Source organism: Eumetopias jubatus, unplaced genomic scaffold, assembly GCF_037043125.1.
Source record: "Eumetopias jubatus isolate StellerSeaLion01/CBP00866 unplaced genomic scaffold, mEumJub1_p1.0 scaffold_8, whole genome shotgun sequence".
NCBI lineage: Eukaryota > Metazoa > Chordata > Mammalia > Carnivora > Otariidae > Eumetopias > Eumetopias jubatus.
In genome coordinates this window covers 127,564,635-127,583,285 of record NW_028274814.1, presented here as the reverse complement: position 1 = coordinate 127,583,285, position 18,651 = coordinate 127,564,635, and the positions used below count along the sequence as shown (strand labels likewise).

The 18,651-nt window shown below is 46.1% G+C and overlaps 1 protein-coding gene across 1 annotated transcript in view; it reads right to left on the bottom strand.

The window, feature by feature from the left end:
• ABTB3 (ankyrin repeat and BTB domain containing 3) overlaps positions 1-18,651 on the bottom strand; it is a 298,415-nt gene that overhangs the window by 29,546 nt on the left and 250,218 nt on the right. Inside the window, exons 6-11 of the mRNA XM_028088606.2 lie at positions 17,099-17,188; positions 15,055-15,156; positions 12,988-13,081; positions 12,736-12,871; positions 11,804-12,024; positions 10,157-10,335 (exon numbers count right to left, since the gene is read on the bottom strand). Coding sequence (XP_027944407.1) covers positions 10,157-10,335; positions 11,804-12,024; positions 12,736-12,871; positions 12,988-13,081; positions 15,055-15,156; positions 17,099-17,188 — 822 coding nt within the window. The remainder of the gene's footprint in view (positions 1-10,156; positions 10,336-11,803; positions 12,025-12,735; positions 12,872-12,987; positions 13,082-15,054; positions 15,157-17,098; positions 17,189-18,651) is intronic.

Below are 18,651 nucleotides of genomic sequence, written 5' to 3'. Positions count from 1 at the left end.
AAGATACCAAAACATTTTCTTTTCTTCAGAAAGGAATGCTGGGATTGACCCCCAAGGTCCTTTTCAGGCGAGTTAGGCAGGGGTTCTACACAGCGGTAAAAACAAGAACAGTGGGGCGCGGTGGGGCTGGGGCCCGGCCCTGCCTCCTCATTCACTAGCTCTGTGACCTCAGGAAAGCTACTTGGCTTTTCTGGGTCTGGGCGTCCTCTTCCAAAGTGGATTAAAAATATCTGCTTGGTGAGGTTGCTAGGAGAGCTAAAAGAGATAACGTCACACCATACCATTAGGTGGAACCAAAGGAAAGTGCCGAGATTTGACCATTTTTTAACCCCTCAAACAAACAGCAATTTCCTATAATTCAAACCAATCTCTCTTTGTCTAGATTCTAAAATGTCATACAATTAATGGCAGCTTTTAGGAAGGAAAAAAAAAACCCCACTGCATTAAATGCACACATCTGTTTTCAAACACCTACTTCAAATTGTGAAATGCTAAAAGGTGAAAAAAGCCACGTCTCAAAATCAGGAGATGGTGGGAATACTGTTACTTTCAGGGGGACAACGGCAGTGAGTTCTCTGGCTTGATCCACCGTCAACAGTGGTTCATCCCTAGCTGGGGCCTCCCTTGTGGAATATGCTGGGCTGACCTGTGAGCAATGGGCCTCCCTCTGCTGCAGCATACCTGGAAAAGGTATGGGGGCACCAAAGAGATGGGAGGGGCACCAGAGTTCCCTGAGGTCAGTGCACAGCCCCATGTCTGTCACTGGAATTGTGTACAAGATGAAATCGAACACACAATAAAGTGCTTTTAAATAGGCACCTGTGTATTTTGATATGTCCCCTCTATTCATGGCATGTGATGCAGGCTTTCTACTTGTGACAGTATACTATGGCGTTTCCTTTCTAAGTGCATTTAACAGGTGGTAAGTTGATTTAAAGGAAAATATCAAGCAAATAATAACCAGTGAAATTATCTTTCGGTAATGAAATCAGACATTCTCAGATGAAGGAAAACGAAGAGAATGTATCACCAGGAGACTTCCCTAAAATAATGGCAGAAGAAAATTCTCTAAATTGAAAGGAAAGGATAAAAAAGTAAGCTTGGACCCTCAGGAGAAAGAAAGAACACAGGAAACAACAATATGGGTAAGCATAATAGGCCTTCTTTCTCCTCTCGAGTTTCCTGATCATATTTGATGGTTGATGCAAAAATTATAACAGTGTCTCATATAGTTCTAAATGGATGTAGAGGAAATATTTAAAGATGATTATGTCATAAGTGGGGGAGGGTAAATGGGCATAAAGGGAGGTAAGGTTTCTTTATTTCACTTGAACTGGCAAAATGATGGTACGAGTAGACTGTGTCGTTATATATATATATAATGTAATACTGCAAGCAACCACCAGAAAAGTTAAATGAAGCTATACAAAAGCTGTCAGAAACATTACAGACAAATAAAAATGGAATTCAAAAAAATGTTCACGTAGCCCATAGTGAGGCAGGAAAAGAGAACCAAAGGCAGAGAAACCAAACAGAAAACAAAAAATAAGATGGCAGGGCGCCTGGGTGGCTCAGTCAGTTGGGCGACTGCCTTCAGCTCAGATAATGATCCTGGAGTCCCAGGATTGAGCCCCACATCGGGCTCCCTGCTAGGTAGGGAGTCTGCTTCTCCCTCTGACCCTCCCCCATCTTGTGCTCTCTCTCTCTCAAATAAATAAATAAAATCTTAAAAAAAAATAAGATGGCAGACTTAAGCCCTAAAGTATCAATAAAGTAGAAATGGTCTAAATAGACCAATGAAAAGACAGGTTGGCAGAGTGGATGAAAAGCCCGACTATATGCTGTTTACAAGGGAATCACTTCAAATATAATGAAAAAGGCAGGTTGAAAGTAAAAGGCTGAAGAAAAATATTATGCATACATTAATCAAAGGAAAGCAGGAGTGGCTATATTGATATCAGATAAAGTGGAATTCAGAGCAAAGAAAATTAATAGAAGCAGAGAGGAGCATTATTTAATGATAAAAGGGTTTATTCACCAAGAAGACAATGTAGTCCTAAATGTGTATGTGCCAAACGATAGAACTGCCTTATATGTGATTCCAAAACTGACAGACTTGAAAGGAGAAACAGACAAATCCATTAATTATAGTTGAAGACTTCAACACCCCTATCTGAAACTGATAGAATAGGGAGAAAATCTGTAGGATATGGAAGAACTCAACACCACCATCAACCAAGAGAATCTTATTGACACTTATAGAATGCTCCATGTGACAACAGCAGAAAATAGTGTTTTCAAGTGTCCATGGAAGATATCAAGTTAGATCATACTTAGGGCCATAAAGCCAAACTCGAAAACTTAAAATAATCAAGTAATACAGAAGGTATTCTCTGACCACAATGGAGTCAAACTAGAAATCAATAGCCGATAATAAGAAAATCTCCAAACATTTGGAAACCAAACAGCACACCATTAAATAATCCATAAGTCAAAAAAGAGAAGTTCCAAGGGAAATACAAAATAACACTGAACTGAATGAAAAATGAAAATAACACATCAAAATTTGTGGTACAACAGCCAGAGCAGCGCGGAGAAGGAGAGATACAGTATCAAATGCGTATATAAGAGAAAAAGTCTCAATAATCTAAGCTCCTACTCAACCTGGAAAAAGAAAAGCAAAATAAACCCAAAGTAAGCAAATAATAAAGATCAGAGCAGCAATCAACGAAAGTTGAAACAGGAAAATAGTAGAGAAAATAATGAAACACAGAGTTGGTTCTTTGAAAAGATGAATAAAATTGACAAACCTCTAGGAAGACTGACAGAGGAAAAAAAGAAGACACATATTAGCAAAATCAGGAATGAAACAGGCTATCATTACAGACTGTAGACATCAGAAGGATAATAAGTAGGATTATGATGAACAACTCTACCCACATAAATCTGTCAACGCAGATGAAATGAACCAATTCCCTGGGGAAAAAAAAAGTACCCCAATGCACCTAATATTAAATAGATAATTTGAATAGCTGTATAGCTATTAAAAAATTGAATTCATAATTAAAAAAACTCTCCCTGAAAGAAATCTTCAGGGCCAGATTGAAAAAGGAAGTAATATAACTGTCCTTATTTGCAGATGACCTGATTATCTAAGTAGAAAATCCCAATAAATCTACAAAAAATTCCTAGAATAAATGAGTTCAGCAAGGTTGTAGAATACAAGATAAACATACAAAAATCAATTGTATTTCCTTGAGCTAGCAATGAACACATGGACCAAAAAATAAAAATATTATAATTACAATTGCTCAAAAAAAAGAAATACAAATATACAAATCTAACAAAACAGGACTTGTATGCTGCAAACTCCACAGTACTGATGAAAGAAATCAAAGACGATCGGGATGTCTGGGTGGCTCAGTCGGTTAAGCCCCTCACTCTTGATTTCTGCTCAGGTCGTGATCTCAGGGTTGTGAGATGGAGCCCTGCATTGGGTTCCGCGCTCAGCAGGGAGTCTGCTTTAGGATTCTCTCATCCTCTGCCCCTCTCCCTGCTCTCCCTCTCTCTCTAAAATAAATAATAAATCTCAAAAAAAAATCAAAGACAATCTAAGTACATGAAGAGACATACAATTCATAAACTGAAAGATTTAATAAAGTAAAGAGGTCAATTCTCACCAAATTGACATAGAAGTTTAACACAATTCCTATCAAAATCTTAGCAAGATTTTGTTGTTGTTGTTGATATAGTAAATTTACTCCAAAATTTATATGGAGGGGCACCTGGCTGGCTCAGTCAACAGAGCATGCAACTCTTGATCTCAGGGTCGTGAGTTCGAGCCCCACATCGAGGGTAGAGTTTAATTGAAAAAAACCCACAAAATTTATATGGAAAGCCAAAAAACATGGCTAACATCGTTTTTAAAAAGAAGAATAAAATGGAAAGAGTAAGTCTACCTAACGTCAAGATTTACTTTATAGCTGCACTATTCAAGACGGTATGATTAATGGTGGAGAGACAGACACATAGATCAATGGAGCAGAGCGGAGGACCCAGAAATAGACCCACTCAAATATGCCCAACTCACCTTTGACAAATGTGCAAAAGTAATTCAATGAAGGAGAGATAGCCTTTCCAACAAATGAAGCTGGGATACTAAACATCCACTGGCAAAACAAACAAACCAAAACCAACAAAAAACCACACACAAACAAAACTCAAAAACCTTGATGTAAGTCCCACACCTCATACAAAAACGAATGCAAAATAAATCACAGGTGTCAGTATAAAACATAAAACTAAAATTTCTAGAAAAAAATAGGAAATATTCATGGATTTAGGGCGAGGCAAGGAGTTCTGATACTTGATACTCAAAGCATAATCTCCATAAAAAGAATAACTGCTCCGTTAGATTTCCTCAAAATTAAAAGCTTTTGCTCTGTGAAAGACCCCGTCAAGAGGATAAAAAGAAAAGCTACCGAATGGGAGAAAATACTGGCAGACCGCATGTCTGACAAAAGATTCGTTATCACTCAACATCAACGGCCAAAAAGCAAACAACTTAATTGGAACACAGGCAAAGACACAAGGGGACATTTCACTGAAGAGAACTGTGCAGATGGCGAGTAAGCACATGAAAATATGGTCAACACCATTAGCCATTTAGGGAAATGAAAATTAAAACCATGAGATGTCACTTCCACATCTAACAGAACGGCCAAAATAAAAAAGGGCAATAATACCAAACTGCGAGGATGTGGAGAGACGGGATCATTCCTACTTTGCTGGTGGGAATGTCAAATGGTACAGCCACTCTCTAAACAGTTTAGCACTTTCTTTAAAAACAAATCACACAATTACCATACAACCCAGCGATCGCACTCCTGGGTATTTATCCCAGAGAAATGAAGACAGACATTCATACAAAAACCTGTGCATGAATGTTTAGAACAGCTGTATTTGTAATAGCTTGAAGCTGGAAACAATCCAGCTGCCCTTCAATGGGCAGGTGGGTCTACGAACCATGGTAGGTCCATGTTACGGAGTAGTGCTCAGCAATGAAAAGAAACAAACTATGAATACATCCAACAACCTGATAAATCTTCAGAGAATTATGTTGAGTGAGAAAATCCGATTCTAAAAAGTCATATGCCATATGATCCCACTGAAATTACATTCTATTTTTTTTAAAACATTTATTTATTTATTTGTTTATTTATTTGAGAGAGGGAGAGAGAGAGAGAGGGCATGACCGGGGGAGCACAGGGAGAGGGAGAGAGAATCTCAAGCAGACTCCATGCTGAATGTGGAGCCAGATGTGGGGCTTAATCTCACGACGCTGAGATTACGACCTGAGCCAAAACCAAGAGTCGGATGCTTAACTGACTGCGCCATCCAGAAGCCCCTGAAATTACATTTTTTTAAAAAAGATTTTATTTATTTGACAGAGAGAGACACAGCAAGAGAGAGAACACAAGCAGAGGGAGTGGGAGAGGGAGAAGGAGGCTTCCCGCCGAGCAGGGAGCCTGATGCGGGGCTCGATCCCAGGACCCAGGGATCGTGACCTGAGCCGAAGACAGACGCCCAACGACTGAGCCACCCAGGCGCCCCCTGAAATTACATTCTTGAAATAAAATTGGAGAAATGGAGAACAGATTAGTGTTACCAGGGGGAAGACTGGGAACGGGTTTGGCTAGGAGAGTGCAACATGAGGGAATCCTGTGGGTGATGGAAATCTTCTGCATGTTGACTGTATCACATCAATATGGTGGTTGTGATATTTTACCATAGTCTAGTAAGATACTGCCAATAGGGGAAACTGAGTAAAGGCTACATAGTAGAATATAGTTTTTCTTACAACTGCATGTGAATCTATGACGATCTCAAAATCGAAAGTTTAAAAAACTTAGATGTTTCAATTAAAAATTGAGAAAAAATAAAACAGTGTACAAATCACAAGGAAAAAAGCGCACAGATCAGGTCTTGTCTCTGTCTAAAACCTCCAGTGGTGTTCTATTCACTGCACGTATGTGGAGGGACACCCGCACTTTTCACATGGAGAATGACTCCATGCGATCTGATTTTTATCTCTGATACTTCTTCCTTTGTCCCACTGCCTCAGTCACCTTGTTCTTCTTCCTATCACCTCAACACACCAAGCACGTTTCCATTAAGAGCCTCAGCTCCCACACTCCCCACTTGGAATGCTTTTGCCCCAGACCACTGCATGGCTGGAGCTTTCCCTCCCTTTGGTGGTTGCTACCTTCTCAGCGAGACCTTCCTTACATCTTGTCTAGATTACGCCTTGCCTGCCCCACCCCCAGGCACTATATCATCGTCTAATTTTTTTTTTCATAGCATGTATCAAGCTCTCACTCTCTTTTGCTGATCCATTTCCTGGCTTACCGTGTGTCTGTCCCTCCCCTGGACGTAGTAAGCTCCAGGAGGAGAAAGAACGTGTCAGTCCCATCACCACTGCTGCATAGTGAGACCTGGTGACTGTGGAATGAATCAGTGCTCTGGGGAATTACGTGTGGGAGAAACGGACCAGGAACTTTCTTTAAACAGGTGTGTATTAAGAAATGGCTATATGTTCTGTTCCTGGAAAATCTAGAGATGCTGAATTCTTTTGAAGGTAAAATTTAGAAGAGGGAGCCAAAAAAAAAAAAAAAAACAACAACACATCTGCAACCAGATATCAAGTAATGTATGAATGAGCACAAGTCAAGGATGGGAAGGCATAAGCTTCACTTTATAGGACAGCTATATTTCTGTGAGTTGACCATAAAGTGAATTTATTTCCGGAATTTCTATCTCCTTATCCACTATTTCTTATCCATCTGATAAAACCAGATACCTGTCCACACAGAACAGCAGATGCGATCTGAACGGGACCCGCTTAATGGAAGAAGGAACAATGCTGGGCAGTTTTGTGATGTGTGGCTACTAACCATCCTCTAATAGGACGGATGGGCGGGCGAGCTTTGTAGAGCTTTCTCAACTTTTTGGATTTCTCTGCTCCCATCTCTCTCCAGTCTTCTTTTGACCATAGGGATATCACTCATGCTTGGGGAATGCTTGGCTTCACAGTGTAGCCATGGGTAATTGATCACCTCGTCTTTCCTCCTACTGGCAATATACATGATGTGTAATACCACACTTCACCAGTAGGGGTTGCCCCTGAACCCCTATAAGAGCAAACCCAACTCTTGAGTGCACCATCTTTCCCAGACTGTCCGCTCCTGACAGGGAGCTGCTTCTGCCTCATCCCTGGCTCCCTCCACCCTTGAAGATAGGTATGGCTGATGGGGAGCAGGCTCTAGTCCACATCTCCTGGCAAAGGCTCCTCCCTTCTTCCCAGCCCCCCGCCGCCCAGCCATTGGCTGTCCGTTAGGGGGTAGTAGCTGAGTGGGGCGTAAGGGGCCTGCTGCGGTGCTAGTAGTGTTCTCTTTCTTGGCCTAGGCGCTGATCACACAGGTATATTTACCTCGTGAAAACTCATTAGGCTCTATAGTTATGATCTGGGCACTTTTCTGTATGTATGTCATACTCCAAAACTCCAAAATAAAGTTTACTTCAAAAACCTATAGATTAGGTTTATGTAATACACAGGATGCCTTAGTAATTTCTGGAATTCCTACTATACCCTAAAAATGGAACAAACAAAAACAAGTTAGAACCGCTAACCCTAGGAAGAGATTTAGGAATGTTTTTCACTAAAGTGGTCTCTTAGGTAACTGCAGGTGAAAGCGCCACTCCATTCATTCATTCATTCTATTCATTCATTCAAAGTTGGAGGGGTGAAGAGTGAGGGGCAGGGAGAGTTTGGTTTTGAAATGCTTCCATCAGGTTTTGCTCTCTGTGGAATCGCTGTGGCTCATTACACAAGGGCTGGCACCCCCGCTCCCATTTTGGGTCCTGGTGGGGCTTCCATCAGGTGCAAATCCAGCCCGCAGGGGGCCCTGAGGCTCTGGACTAAGGCTAGGCTGCTGACGAGAATATCTCATGAGAGCTGTTCTGGACCCCAGGCCAGGTAGCCCGAGGCTCAGACAGTGGACGGGCCCTGTTGTTGCTGCTTTGTTGTTGGACCGACACTGCCACATCCGGAGAAGGCAGCTCTCCGCTCCCCTCTTCACTCTTTGGACAGCCCGTGGGCCCAGCCTGGCAAGGGGAACCCATGCTGCCCTTTTGGTTCAGAGGCCCATTCCCCCTGAGACTTCAGAGGCTCCACTGTCTTAGAGGGAACCCCAGAGTTCTAGAAAGTCTGTTCTGGAGCAAAGGGGTAAGAGGCTGGTGCTAGAGCCAGGCTGCCTGGGTTCCAGCCTCGCTCTGCCACTTACCAACTGTGTGATCTTGGGCAAGTGATCACCTGCTCTGTGCCTCGGTTTACCCATCTGTTAAATGTGGATAAGAACATTACCTCCTTCAAAGGTTGTTTGTGAGGATTGAGTTAATCCTTATAATACACTTAGAAGAGTGCCTGGCATATAGTAAATATAAAATATATACTTTAGCTTAAAAATATCCTCATTTGTGTCTTGAGACAGTTCATTATAAAAGGGTTCCAAGGTCAAATGGGTTTGGGAAACCCCTGACTGCCTTTGTGAATTAGGGTATTCGAGGCTCTGCAGGAGAGAAATTGGAGTAATCCAATGTTAGCCTGCAGAAAGAGCTGATGTTTGGCCTGTTCTCAGGTCAGTATTCGTGGCTGGTTGGTACGTGTGCTGCAACGGGATGGTTTTTACAGAACACCCTTCGGGAAATAGTGGAGGCGTCACATCCTCTGGTGAGGCCATCTTTATGACGGAGTCACTTATAAAGCACTCACTAATTTGCAGGGACAATTTGAAGGGCGCTGACTCACGTTATCTTCACAACCACCTTAAGAGGTTTAATATAATTATTGTCCCCATTTTCAGGTAGGGAAACTGAGGCCGACGGCAGTTAAGTAACTTGACTGAGCTCATAAGGTTAGGAAGTGGCATAGCGAGGCTTGAATCGCCACAGTTTGGCTTTGGCTCCAGAGTCTGTGCTCTGAACCACTGTGCTATACAGGCCCTTGGGGGCCCACTGAGAAGCCCTCAGGATATGTGGAACTTGATGCACAAACTCCTCAGAGCCTCTCAGGCAGACCGGCCACCCCTGGTGCTTGCGTGGCCACAGTGGTGGGGCACTGGTCACTGTCTCTCCCTGCCCTTGGCTCTCCACCCCAGTGGATGGCTGGGGGATGGGCACACCACCACTGTCCATCCTCAAAGTTCTCTAGCAACACACACAATAATGCCACATGGCCCACTGGCTGGGACCAGACATCTATTTGGTAGCGCCGAATAAGTGACCCCAAAGAAATTTTTAAGAATTGATCTCATAATGGCCCAAGGGCTGGACTGATGTTTTAATGGGGTTGCAGCATTTCCCTATTGCAGGAATTAGGAGGCCTGTGAGGAAGGGGTGACACTCATTTGATCCTCTGTACCCGAAAAGCTTTCTCCAGGGCCTGGCTTTGCAGGATCCTCGGCAGCGTCTGTACCATTTCCCTCTTCCCGCTGAATTCCTATCTGTCCATCCAGGCCTGCTCATGTCTCTGCACCTCCGTGACACCTTCCCTGACCGACTCACACCTCTCAGAGCCCATGCCACCCAACTGAACTCTGTTTCATAAACCTCAGATGGCCTTGGGGCACATGTGTTGGCATGACTGCCCCAGTTTTTGTGTAAATTCCCTGGATTAGAAGGTATCTCTCTACTTTGTCCCATGTGCCCAAGGGCTTTGGAACATAGCAGGTGCTCAGCAAAACAGTGGCCCACAGGGGCGCTTGGGTGGCTCAGTCAGTTAAGCGTCTGCCTTCGGCTCAGGTCATGATCCCAGGGTCCTGGGATCAAGCCCCGCATCGGGCTCCCTGCTCGGCGGGAGGCCTGCTTCTCCCTCTCCCCCTCCCTCTGCTTGTGTTCCCTCTCTGGCTGTGTCTCTCTCTGTCAAATAAATAAAATCTTAAAAAACAAAAACAAAAACAGTGGCCCACAAATGACACAAGTAGCTTTAGCTAGCTGGGCACACGGTCCTCCCCAAAGGGCGGGACCAGGCTAAGGGACTGGTGAGGTCGTTCTTGTTCTCTGCCGCCGACCGACCCCAACAGCGTCAAACTTCTCCTACCTTGCTCGCTTTCAAGATCTCAAACATCAGGGGCAGGCCTTGGGTAACGAGCTCCTCCGTGTACTCTTCCTCCTGAATGGTCTTGAACTCCTTCAACAGGCACTGGATGAGAGGCCTACGGTGTTGCTGGAAGGCGATCCGCAAAGACTCTAGCCACGTGTGCAGTGTCCAAGGGACCCCTGGGAGGGGAAGGGGAGGGCATGGAGGGTAGGAGAGGACAAGACAGAAAACAACCACAACAGAAGGCGTGTTTTTATCTGGAAGCTGGCCTTTCCCCAGGACAGCACCAAATGATGAGACCAAGACAAGAGCCTGACTTGGGATGAATAGCGCCGGTGTTGCTTTTTTTCCCTGAAGACTTGCAGATGTTGAAACTGAAGATCATAATTCAGTTCCCTTAGCTATGGGTGTCCATCTGTGCACGCTGTTCACGTTACTAGGAGCTGCATTTTACCAGATATAACCATCAGGTAGAACATGGAATGGTCACACGCTGCTTATGCCTTCTCCATACTTCTGGGTCCTGACTCCGTTCACCTCCACCCCTTCTGCCTTCTGGGGGGACAGAAGCTCAGGGAGGGAAGGGTCTTGCCCGGGATGAGACAGCACATCATGCCCAGATGAGAGCTCAGAGCTGGTGAAACCTATTGGTGGACTTGACCATCTACTGCTCCATCCAGGACGGGCATGGGATGTCAGAGAGAGACCTGGGAGGACAGCCCTGTGGCTCCCCTGTGCAAAACAACTTTTCCATCTGTGGGCGCTTCATCAGGCCTTCTTCCTGTAACAGAAACCTCGCCAGCAGCTCAGAGGCACAGAGGAAGAGTGCTTCTCACTACTGTTCATAAGGAGCAGGCCATTCAGAGTCCGGAGCTTCGTCATCCTGCTAAATAAGCTCTTGGGGCAATGGCATAAATGTCCCGCCTACTAAACAGTCGCTCTGAGAGAGAGGCCCACATCCAGAACAGCGGCAGGGGGTCCTCTCCTCAGGCCCTCCGCTCACCTCGACTTGCCACACCAGGTCAGTTGAAGGCCCACGCTAGGTTCTACTATTCCTGTGTGGGGCCGCTGCCCCCAGACTGGGAAGGCTGGGATGGCCTGCTCCCTGGACACACGGAGGAGATGGATCCGAGCTAGCTCACTCAAGGAAGAGCCACCCCTACCTAGCTTTTCCCGAGAGTGGCTTTGCGCCCTGAAGCTCAGTGGGTGAGCCTGGTGAGGAAGTGATGCTCTCACCCTAGCTGGCTGTCTGGCCACTGCTTCATGGATCTGGGTACTCTACGGCAGTGATTCACCAACCACTGGGAACCACCTGGGATGATTGTTAAACATAAAGATTTCCGGCCTTTATCCATCCAGACCCTCGACAGCAGAGCCTCTGGGTGTAGGGCCTGGCAATCTGTATTCGGACAAGCTCCCAGGTGATTCCAATGCCTAAATTCTCTGGGTCCAGAGTTTGGGAATCATGAGAAAATGACCTGAGGATGGATGGGCCTTTGGGGATCGTGTGGGTGTTTTAGCTTAGAAGTGCTCCGGCCAGCAAATGAGAAGCTCCCTGGCCCCGTGGTGTGTGTGCACGTGTGCATGTGAGTGACCTAGGGCTGGGTGGGGGTGCCGTGCCCAGTGGTGGAGGGTGCCCGGACTGACCTATGCTCCTGATATCAATTGTGACATCCACGTAGCCATGCTCAGCGCTGTGATACATGGCCTCCCTCAGGGCTCTCAGTTTGGCCTTGCTGTTGCGGCTGGCACACAGGGGAGGCGGGGCTGCCTCCGCCAGGTCAGTCCCCTCGGCCAGAATCTCCTCCAGGGATAGGATATCACTCTTCTCCTTCTCTGGCTGAGCGAGCAGTTTGCGGAACACATTCCTGTCAATCATAAACCCAGAGAGGAAGACACTCAGAGATGGAAGGGCTTTGCCAGGGCAGGGGCAGGGTGCGGGACATGGGGACACCACTCACGTGAGACAATGGAATGACAGGAATGACCCGGGGGGGTGGTTTCAGAGGCCTGACCGCGGGTGCTTATGTTTTAAGGATGGAGGAGACGGTGGGGCATGGCTGACTACGTTTCCTTGAGGGCAGGCTGGAGCTAAGTGCTTTCCTCAAGTATCCAGAAGATTCTAGAACTGTGCCCTTTTAACCATCAGCCTGCATGGGGTCCCACAGTGAATCTGCTTTACTTGGTGTACGTGGAATAAAATAGGATGGGGTGAACCCCGAAGGAAATGTAGACAAGCAGTAACCAAGCGTGAGAGGTTTTCTTATTTTTAAAATGGATTCTTCTCCCTTCCTGGCAGCTGAGGTGATGGGTTCTGACCAATACCGGCAAAGAGTGGAGTCTCTGTGAGGTGAAAGCTGATCAGGAAAGGACAAAACAAAGCAGTCTGAGTGGATGTGCGCTGCGTGGTTGGCTCTGAGCAGGAAGCTGGCGGTTAAGGCCACTCTGGCCAGGCCTGGGGTCTGGCCTGCCTCTGGGCCCCACATCCAGAGATGTAGTGGGTCTGGGGTAGGCCTGGGAATCTGCATTTTTAACAAGCACCACTTGGGACCTTGTGGCTTTGGCCCATCCTAGCCTACCTGTGTCCGTGGGCTGCAGCCTGGCTGAAAGAGTTCATATCACCCTGGGGGGTGGTAGAAATTCCATTCCTGTACATGGTTCCTATCAGGGGATCCGCGCCACGCTCCAACAGCAAACTAACCAGCTCAAAATTTCCTGCAAGCCCAGAGAAGGGGGTTTTATCAGCGAATCAAGCAAAGATAGAGTCACAGACACATTAAGGGCCAAGGTGGTGGAGACCCTCAGCAGGGACGAGGCTTGGTGGCTCTTACCTACGGCAGCAGCCAGCTGGAGGGGTGTTTCCGAGTAGTTCTCCTCACCATGCTCCACGGAGCCTTCCACCTTGGCCCCGGCATCCAGGAGCAGCTGTGGAGGAAGAGCGGCCACGGAGACATTTAAAGGACATGCGCTGTGAGGACACATCAGGAAAAGCTGGCGGAAGTCAGTGTGATGCCAATGTTCCTGCCCTCCCTCTGGGTCAGGGGCCATGTGCACAGGGTGAGGGCAGCTGTATGCCAGAGGGTGAACTGACAGCCTCTTGAATCTCCTAGAAGCTCGGACTATCCAAGCGTGGTCTGTGGAAAGCAGGATCAGCATCGCCTGGGAGCTTGTTGGAAATGCTGGCTCTCAGGCGCCCCCTCGGACCAACTGAATGAGAGTTTGCATTTCAGCAGGGTCGCCAGGTGATTGTCATGTACGTTCAAGTTTCTAGAAGCTTAGATGACGCTCATGGCGCTGGAGTGCTGGAAGACTCCCTTTTGGGGGTCGGGTACACAAAGCCTCGGAGAGCATTAGAGCGGTCTCTTAGAACCACAGAATCTTGAGTTCCGAAGGACTCTGGGGACCACCTGGGCCAACCAGGCAGAAGTCCCTTCTAGAACACTCTGGGTAGTTCTGAGGATAGTTCAGCAAGTCTCCTGGCCAGTGAGATCAATCAATGAAGTGGCAGAGTGAGCTTTGAGGAGTTTACTCTGTTCTGTGCATTCCCGAAGATATCTGGGCTTCTTAAAGATGGAGGCTGTCCATGCTGGGTCTCGCTCACAGTGACTGTGCTCTCAGCACCGCTAATGGAAAATGGCCGGGGGCGGGGGGGAAGCAATCTGCCTTCTTTACTACCTATCCAGGGCTCCCTGAGGGCATAGCCGGGAGAGGGTTGCTGACGACATTCCATGCCTTGTGCACCTGCAGGGAAGAGGTGGCCTGACCCCCATTTGGCTTTGCTTGGCTGCCTGCCACTCCTATTCCTGATTTAAAGGCTTGGGGAGGCCACTGCACTTTAAGGGATGGCATTTGTATCCACTAGGCTGCCCCCCGATCCCTTCTTTACTATATCCCTCTACCAGGAGTGAACTGGGCATGACATTCTACAGAGCATTCTACAGGCAGAAGTCAGCTCTCAGCGTGACACGTTACACCCTCCGCCCCCTGGAACATGACTTTGGATCTGTCTGAAGGAGTCCCATGACCGAGGAAACAACCCAAGATTCCTGTGGATCTCCAACATTGTCCAGTGGCCCCTATAACACTCTTTCCTGCTCTGCAGACTTCTAAGAGGCTTGGACCACATAAAAGCAAGTGTTCCTGATGTAACCAAAGCTTAGCACTAGGAGGCCAGGTGGGGTAATGGACCGGGATGCTGATATCTTTTTTTTTTTTTGGATGCACTGAAGACTGAGTTTAAGATCTAGAATGTACTGGATGGCTCGTTCTTGAACAACTGTACAACAACCAGAAAAAGTCCAAGCAATACATACTTAAATGCCCCAAGGACCTCAGATGAGGACATCTCTCCATACCTGGGGAGCTGTTTCAGAAGACACATGCAAAGGCCCTACTCTAGACCTCTGGGACCAGATTCTCAATAAGTAGGATCCCAGCAAGTGTCTTTTAGAACCACTCCTTTGGCGACTTGGGGATGCTTCTTTCCACTAGTTAGAAACCACTAGACTCTACACAAACACCAGGGTCACACCTAAGGGGAGGTTCTAAGGTCTCACACCAGCCAAGTCTTATGTTCATGTTACGACAAGCAAAATGAACAAATCCACAACATCACAGCTCAGGCCCCACCCCCGAGCAACCAGGAACAACTTCGTCCGTTTGCCACTTGTGTGTGTGAGGCTGCGTGTGGGTCTGTGATAATTTCATATTGGTTAAAGCCAGGCCATATAGATCATTACATATGATATTTGCGTTTATATGATATGAATGTGCTATACTTCATTGAAGTTAACCAATATGAATCCCTTAGGGAATGTGCATGCCAGGAGAGGTACAGATTTGCATAATGGAGGAGGTAAAATTAAAGGTCAGACGTGGATAGGGAAATCCATTAATACCTGAACTACAGGAATATGTCCATGCAACACAGCAAAAGTCAGAGCCGTCCAATGGCGGGTCTCGGGGTGGACGGATGGATATTTATGAGGAGTACTGACAACCTATAAACAAATTGAAGTTATTTTCAAAATGTGACCTTTCACAATATTTAGACTAGCAAATCGGACCTATCTGTGGCTGGGCACGTGGGCTAGAGATGTACGGAAGGGCATTCTGGAAGTGCCTTTGGGAAGTGTTGGTGATAGTGGGGTGGTGACTTTAAGTCCTCCATGCATCGGAAGGACTCCTTTTGGCTTCTCACCCGAAAGGAGTAAAACTGATGATTTCTGACCTCCTCTATGGTACCTTGGAGGAACTGTAACGGCAGCTACCATGAGCCAGCTCCCCAGCCTGCCCCTTCTTCCTGCTTAAGGAAGAGTGGTGCTTCTGAGGGCCACAGCAGGTCAGATAGCATGAGATGCCAGACCATGACATCCACACCTTTAGGGGAGATTCTCAGCAGCAGCAAACCTCAGGCAAGGGGAGGTCTGCTTCGAGCTTTCAAGCCAGGGAAGACCGCCACCCATCTGATGGAGTGACATTCCCATCTGGTCACAGCTCACCTTACCTATCTTCATTTCACTCTTTGGTTGGCTTCCTAGGAGACAAGGACCCTCAAGCTGCTAGAAACCTGGACACAAACCCTTCCCTGGACACACCATGAGTGAGCAATCTGATCTGGGTCTTTCAGTATGGGGGCCTCAACACACCCTAGGCCAAAAGAGAGGCAGCAGGGCAGCTGAAGGTTGGGGTCCTGCAGGACTGGCACCCACACATGGCTTTTCTCCTGAACTCTCCTGGGGCCATCTAGCCGTGATGCCTGTTTCACTTAGAGCAGCTGAGTTCACTAATCACCTGCCAGTGGGTTGCGGGGCGAGGCCTTGAACTAGGAGCCATGGGATGGGCTAGAGAGGACCAGAGAAGCCTACCAGGACCTAAAGATGAGGAGCCCTTGCAGGGGTCTGCACGGTGCTGGGGGATTCATAACAGGCGAGAAAGTCCCCAGTACTTGAAACTTGTGATATCCAAAATGGTCTGGATGCAAAACTGTGTCTACTGCCTGTTTTCCTCAGATGAATATCAAAATCACTAGTTAAAAAAAAAAAGCACAGTACTAAGACTACAAGAACGTCTGGCTTTGAACTAACAAGGTTTTATAGGGTTGCTGAGCTAGGCTTGCAGCATGCCAACCTTCCCAGCCTCTGGGGCTGCCAATAGCTGGCTGCCAGAAAGACAGGATAGAATATGGTCAAAAAGCGTGAATTCACCTATTACAAGCCTCGCGGTGTGTGTGGGGAAACCGATATTAACCGAATCCCAAACTTATGCTAGGTACCCTTTGTATTTATTTCTTCCAGCGACTCTCTGAGATGGGTGTGATTATTCTCTCCCTGCTGTGGATGGGGACGCCGAGGCTCCAAAAGGTTAAGCCACCTGCCCAAGCACAAAAGCAAGTTGCTAAGACTCAGCAATTCCCGAATTTGAGCCCGAGTGTCAAATTCTAAAGCCCTTGGGGGTGTGATTTCCACTATACACCACACTGCCTCTAGGAAGCTTTGCGATTGGCCTTAAGACCTGTGGCTTCCACTCAGCCAACAGGTGAACCAATCAGGATTTGGTTGGGAGGGCGGAGGATGTGGGGGAGCTACACCTCAGGTCAGGGTACATGGACCAGCTCTGTATTAGGCAGAAAGGGCTGATAGCTCAGGAGAGCATTCTCTGCCCCATCCCCAAAGGAATGATGAGCAGTAAGAATCAGACTCAGTTCCGCTGAAGCAAATAAAAGCTGGTGCTCCCTGCAGCTTTGCTGGTTGTTTTTAAATGAAATGTACATTCAGGCTGGGGCCTTGGGATGGAGGAAATCCACCAGCTGGTCTGACCTATTTGCTGGACTGAGCACACTGAGTGGTGGCTCTTGGGAGAAAAAGCCCCCCTCCCCCCTTGCTCATTTCCCCCTGGGGGGACTGCCAGGCCGAGGGGCCCTGCAGCCCTCTGCACCCTCACCTCGACATTCAGGTCAGCTCCGGCATCCAGCAGCATCTGAACCATCGCCTCGTCCCCACGGACGCAGGCGTACATCAGGGGGGTCATGCCCTGCAGTGGGTTAAAAACCAGAGAATGGAGAGGGTTTACACGGTGGCTGTCACTCAACAACAACAAATGGAAATTCTTACTTGTGTGTAGGTGGTTATGCTTGTATTCAAAATCCAGCATTAAAAAAAACAAATGTGCCGCCCTAGGACTCATAAGGTCACAATCCCGCACATTTTGAAACCCAGAATGGAAGCAAAAAATTGGGTGGGGGATGAATTGCCTTTTTTTTTTGCGATTACTTTTGCTTAAGTTGGAGTATTTTCATTTGTCTGTCCTAAGATGCAGCAGACCTAGGAGTGTTTGCTAAAACAGGTGGCTGATTTCAACTTACAGGTCTTAGGAACTCTCTGGATTCTGTGACATCAGTCCAACTACCTAATTCATAAACACTGTTTCCTTGACATTTTCTCCTTCACAATATAACAAGTGTCATCTTTGCTTTATATAAGCTGCTGGTCAGTGTCAAGGGAAATTGGATGCCTCTGAGCATGCCCCCATCACTGACGTCTGGTTTGACATTATCATTTACAAGCAAAAGGCAAGTGAATGAGGAACGGCTTTTAGGAATTCCATATTTGCCTGTGACTCTGATTATTTTGAAGTTCTACAACCAACGGAAGGAAGAGATGGATTTTTCGATAAATGGTGCTGAGAAGGTGGCTATTTGGGAAAACATGCAAATTAGAGCTTTATCTCACACCATATGCCAAAATAATTTCTAGTTTGACTACAGACATAGAGAAAAAATTAAGACCATAAAAGACATCTCACTGGATCTGTTTCTAGGTGTAAAAGGAATGGAAGAAATCACGAATAAAAATCATTACGGTGTTGAGGACATAAAATGGAAAACATTATAAACAAAATTGAAAGGTAGACAATAAATTGAGACATATTTGTCATATTATAACAACGGGTTATATGTCTAATATGTAAAGAACTCTTCTAAATAAAGAAGACAGTAAAGCTCCAATGAAATAGTTGCAAAACATTAAGTAAAAGATTAATAGGGAAATACATATAGGTTGGAGGGTGTGTATAAGGAAACAAAGTCTCTGGAAAAGTAACTTGAGATGGAGACCATTCAGAAAGGTTGATGTGTTCGAGCCACTACTTCCACTTTTAAGAATTTCCCTAATGATGAGCATAGCCTAACACACAGGATTGTAGAATCATTATTTTGTACACCTGAAACTATTGTGTCAACTATACTTCAATTAAAAAAACCTTCCCTAATGAAACAATCAGGGATTTGAACAAAGACTTGTGTGTTTAACTCAGCCTTATTGATAAAAGTCATTAGAAACAACCTGAATAGCCAACAACTGAGAACGGTAAACTGAATTAATAATATGACCATTTAATGTAGCCGTTAAAATGATTTAAAAGAAAAATATTTAATGATACTGCAAAGCACCTTTAATATAAATTATTGGAAAAGGCAAGACATTATAAATCCCCGT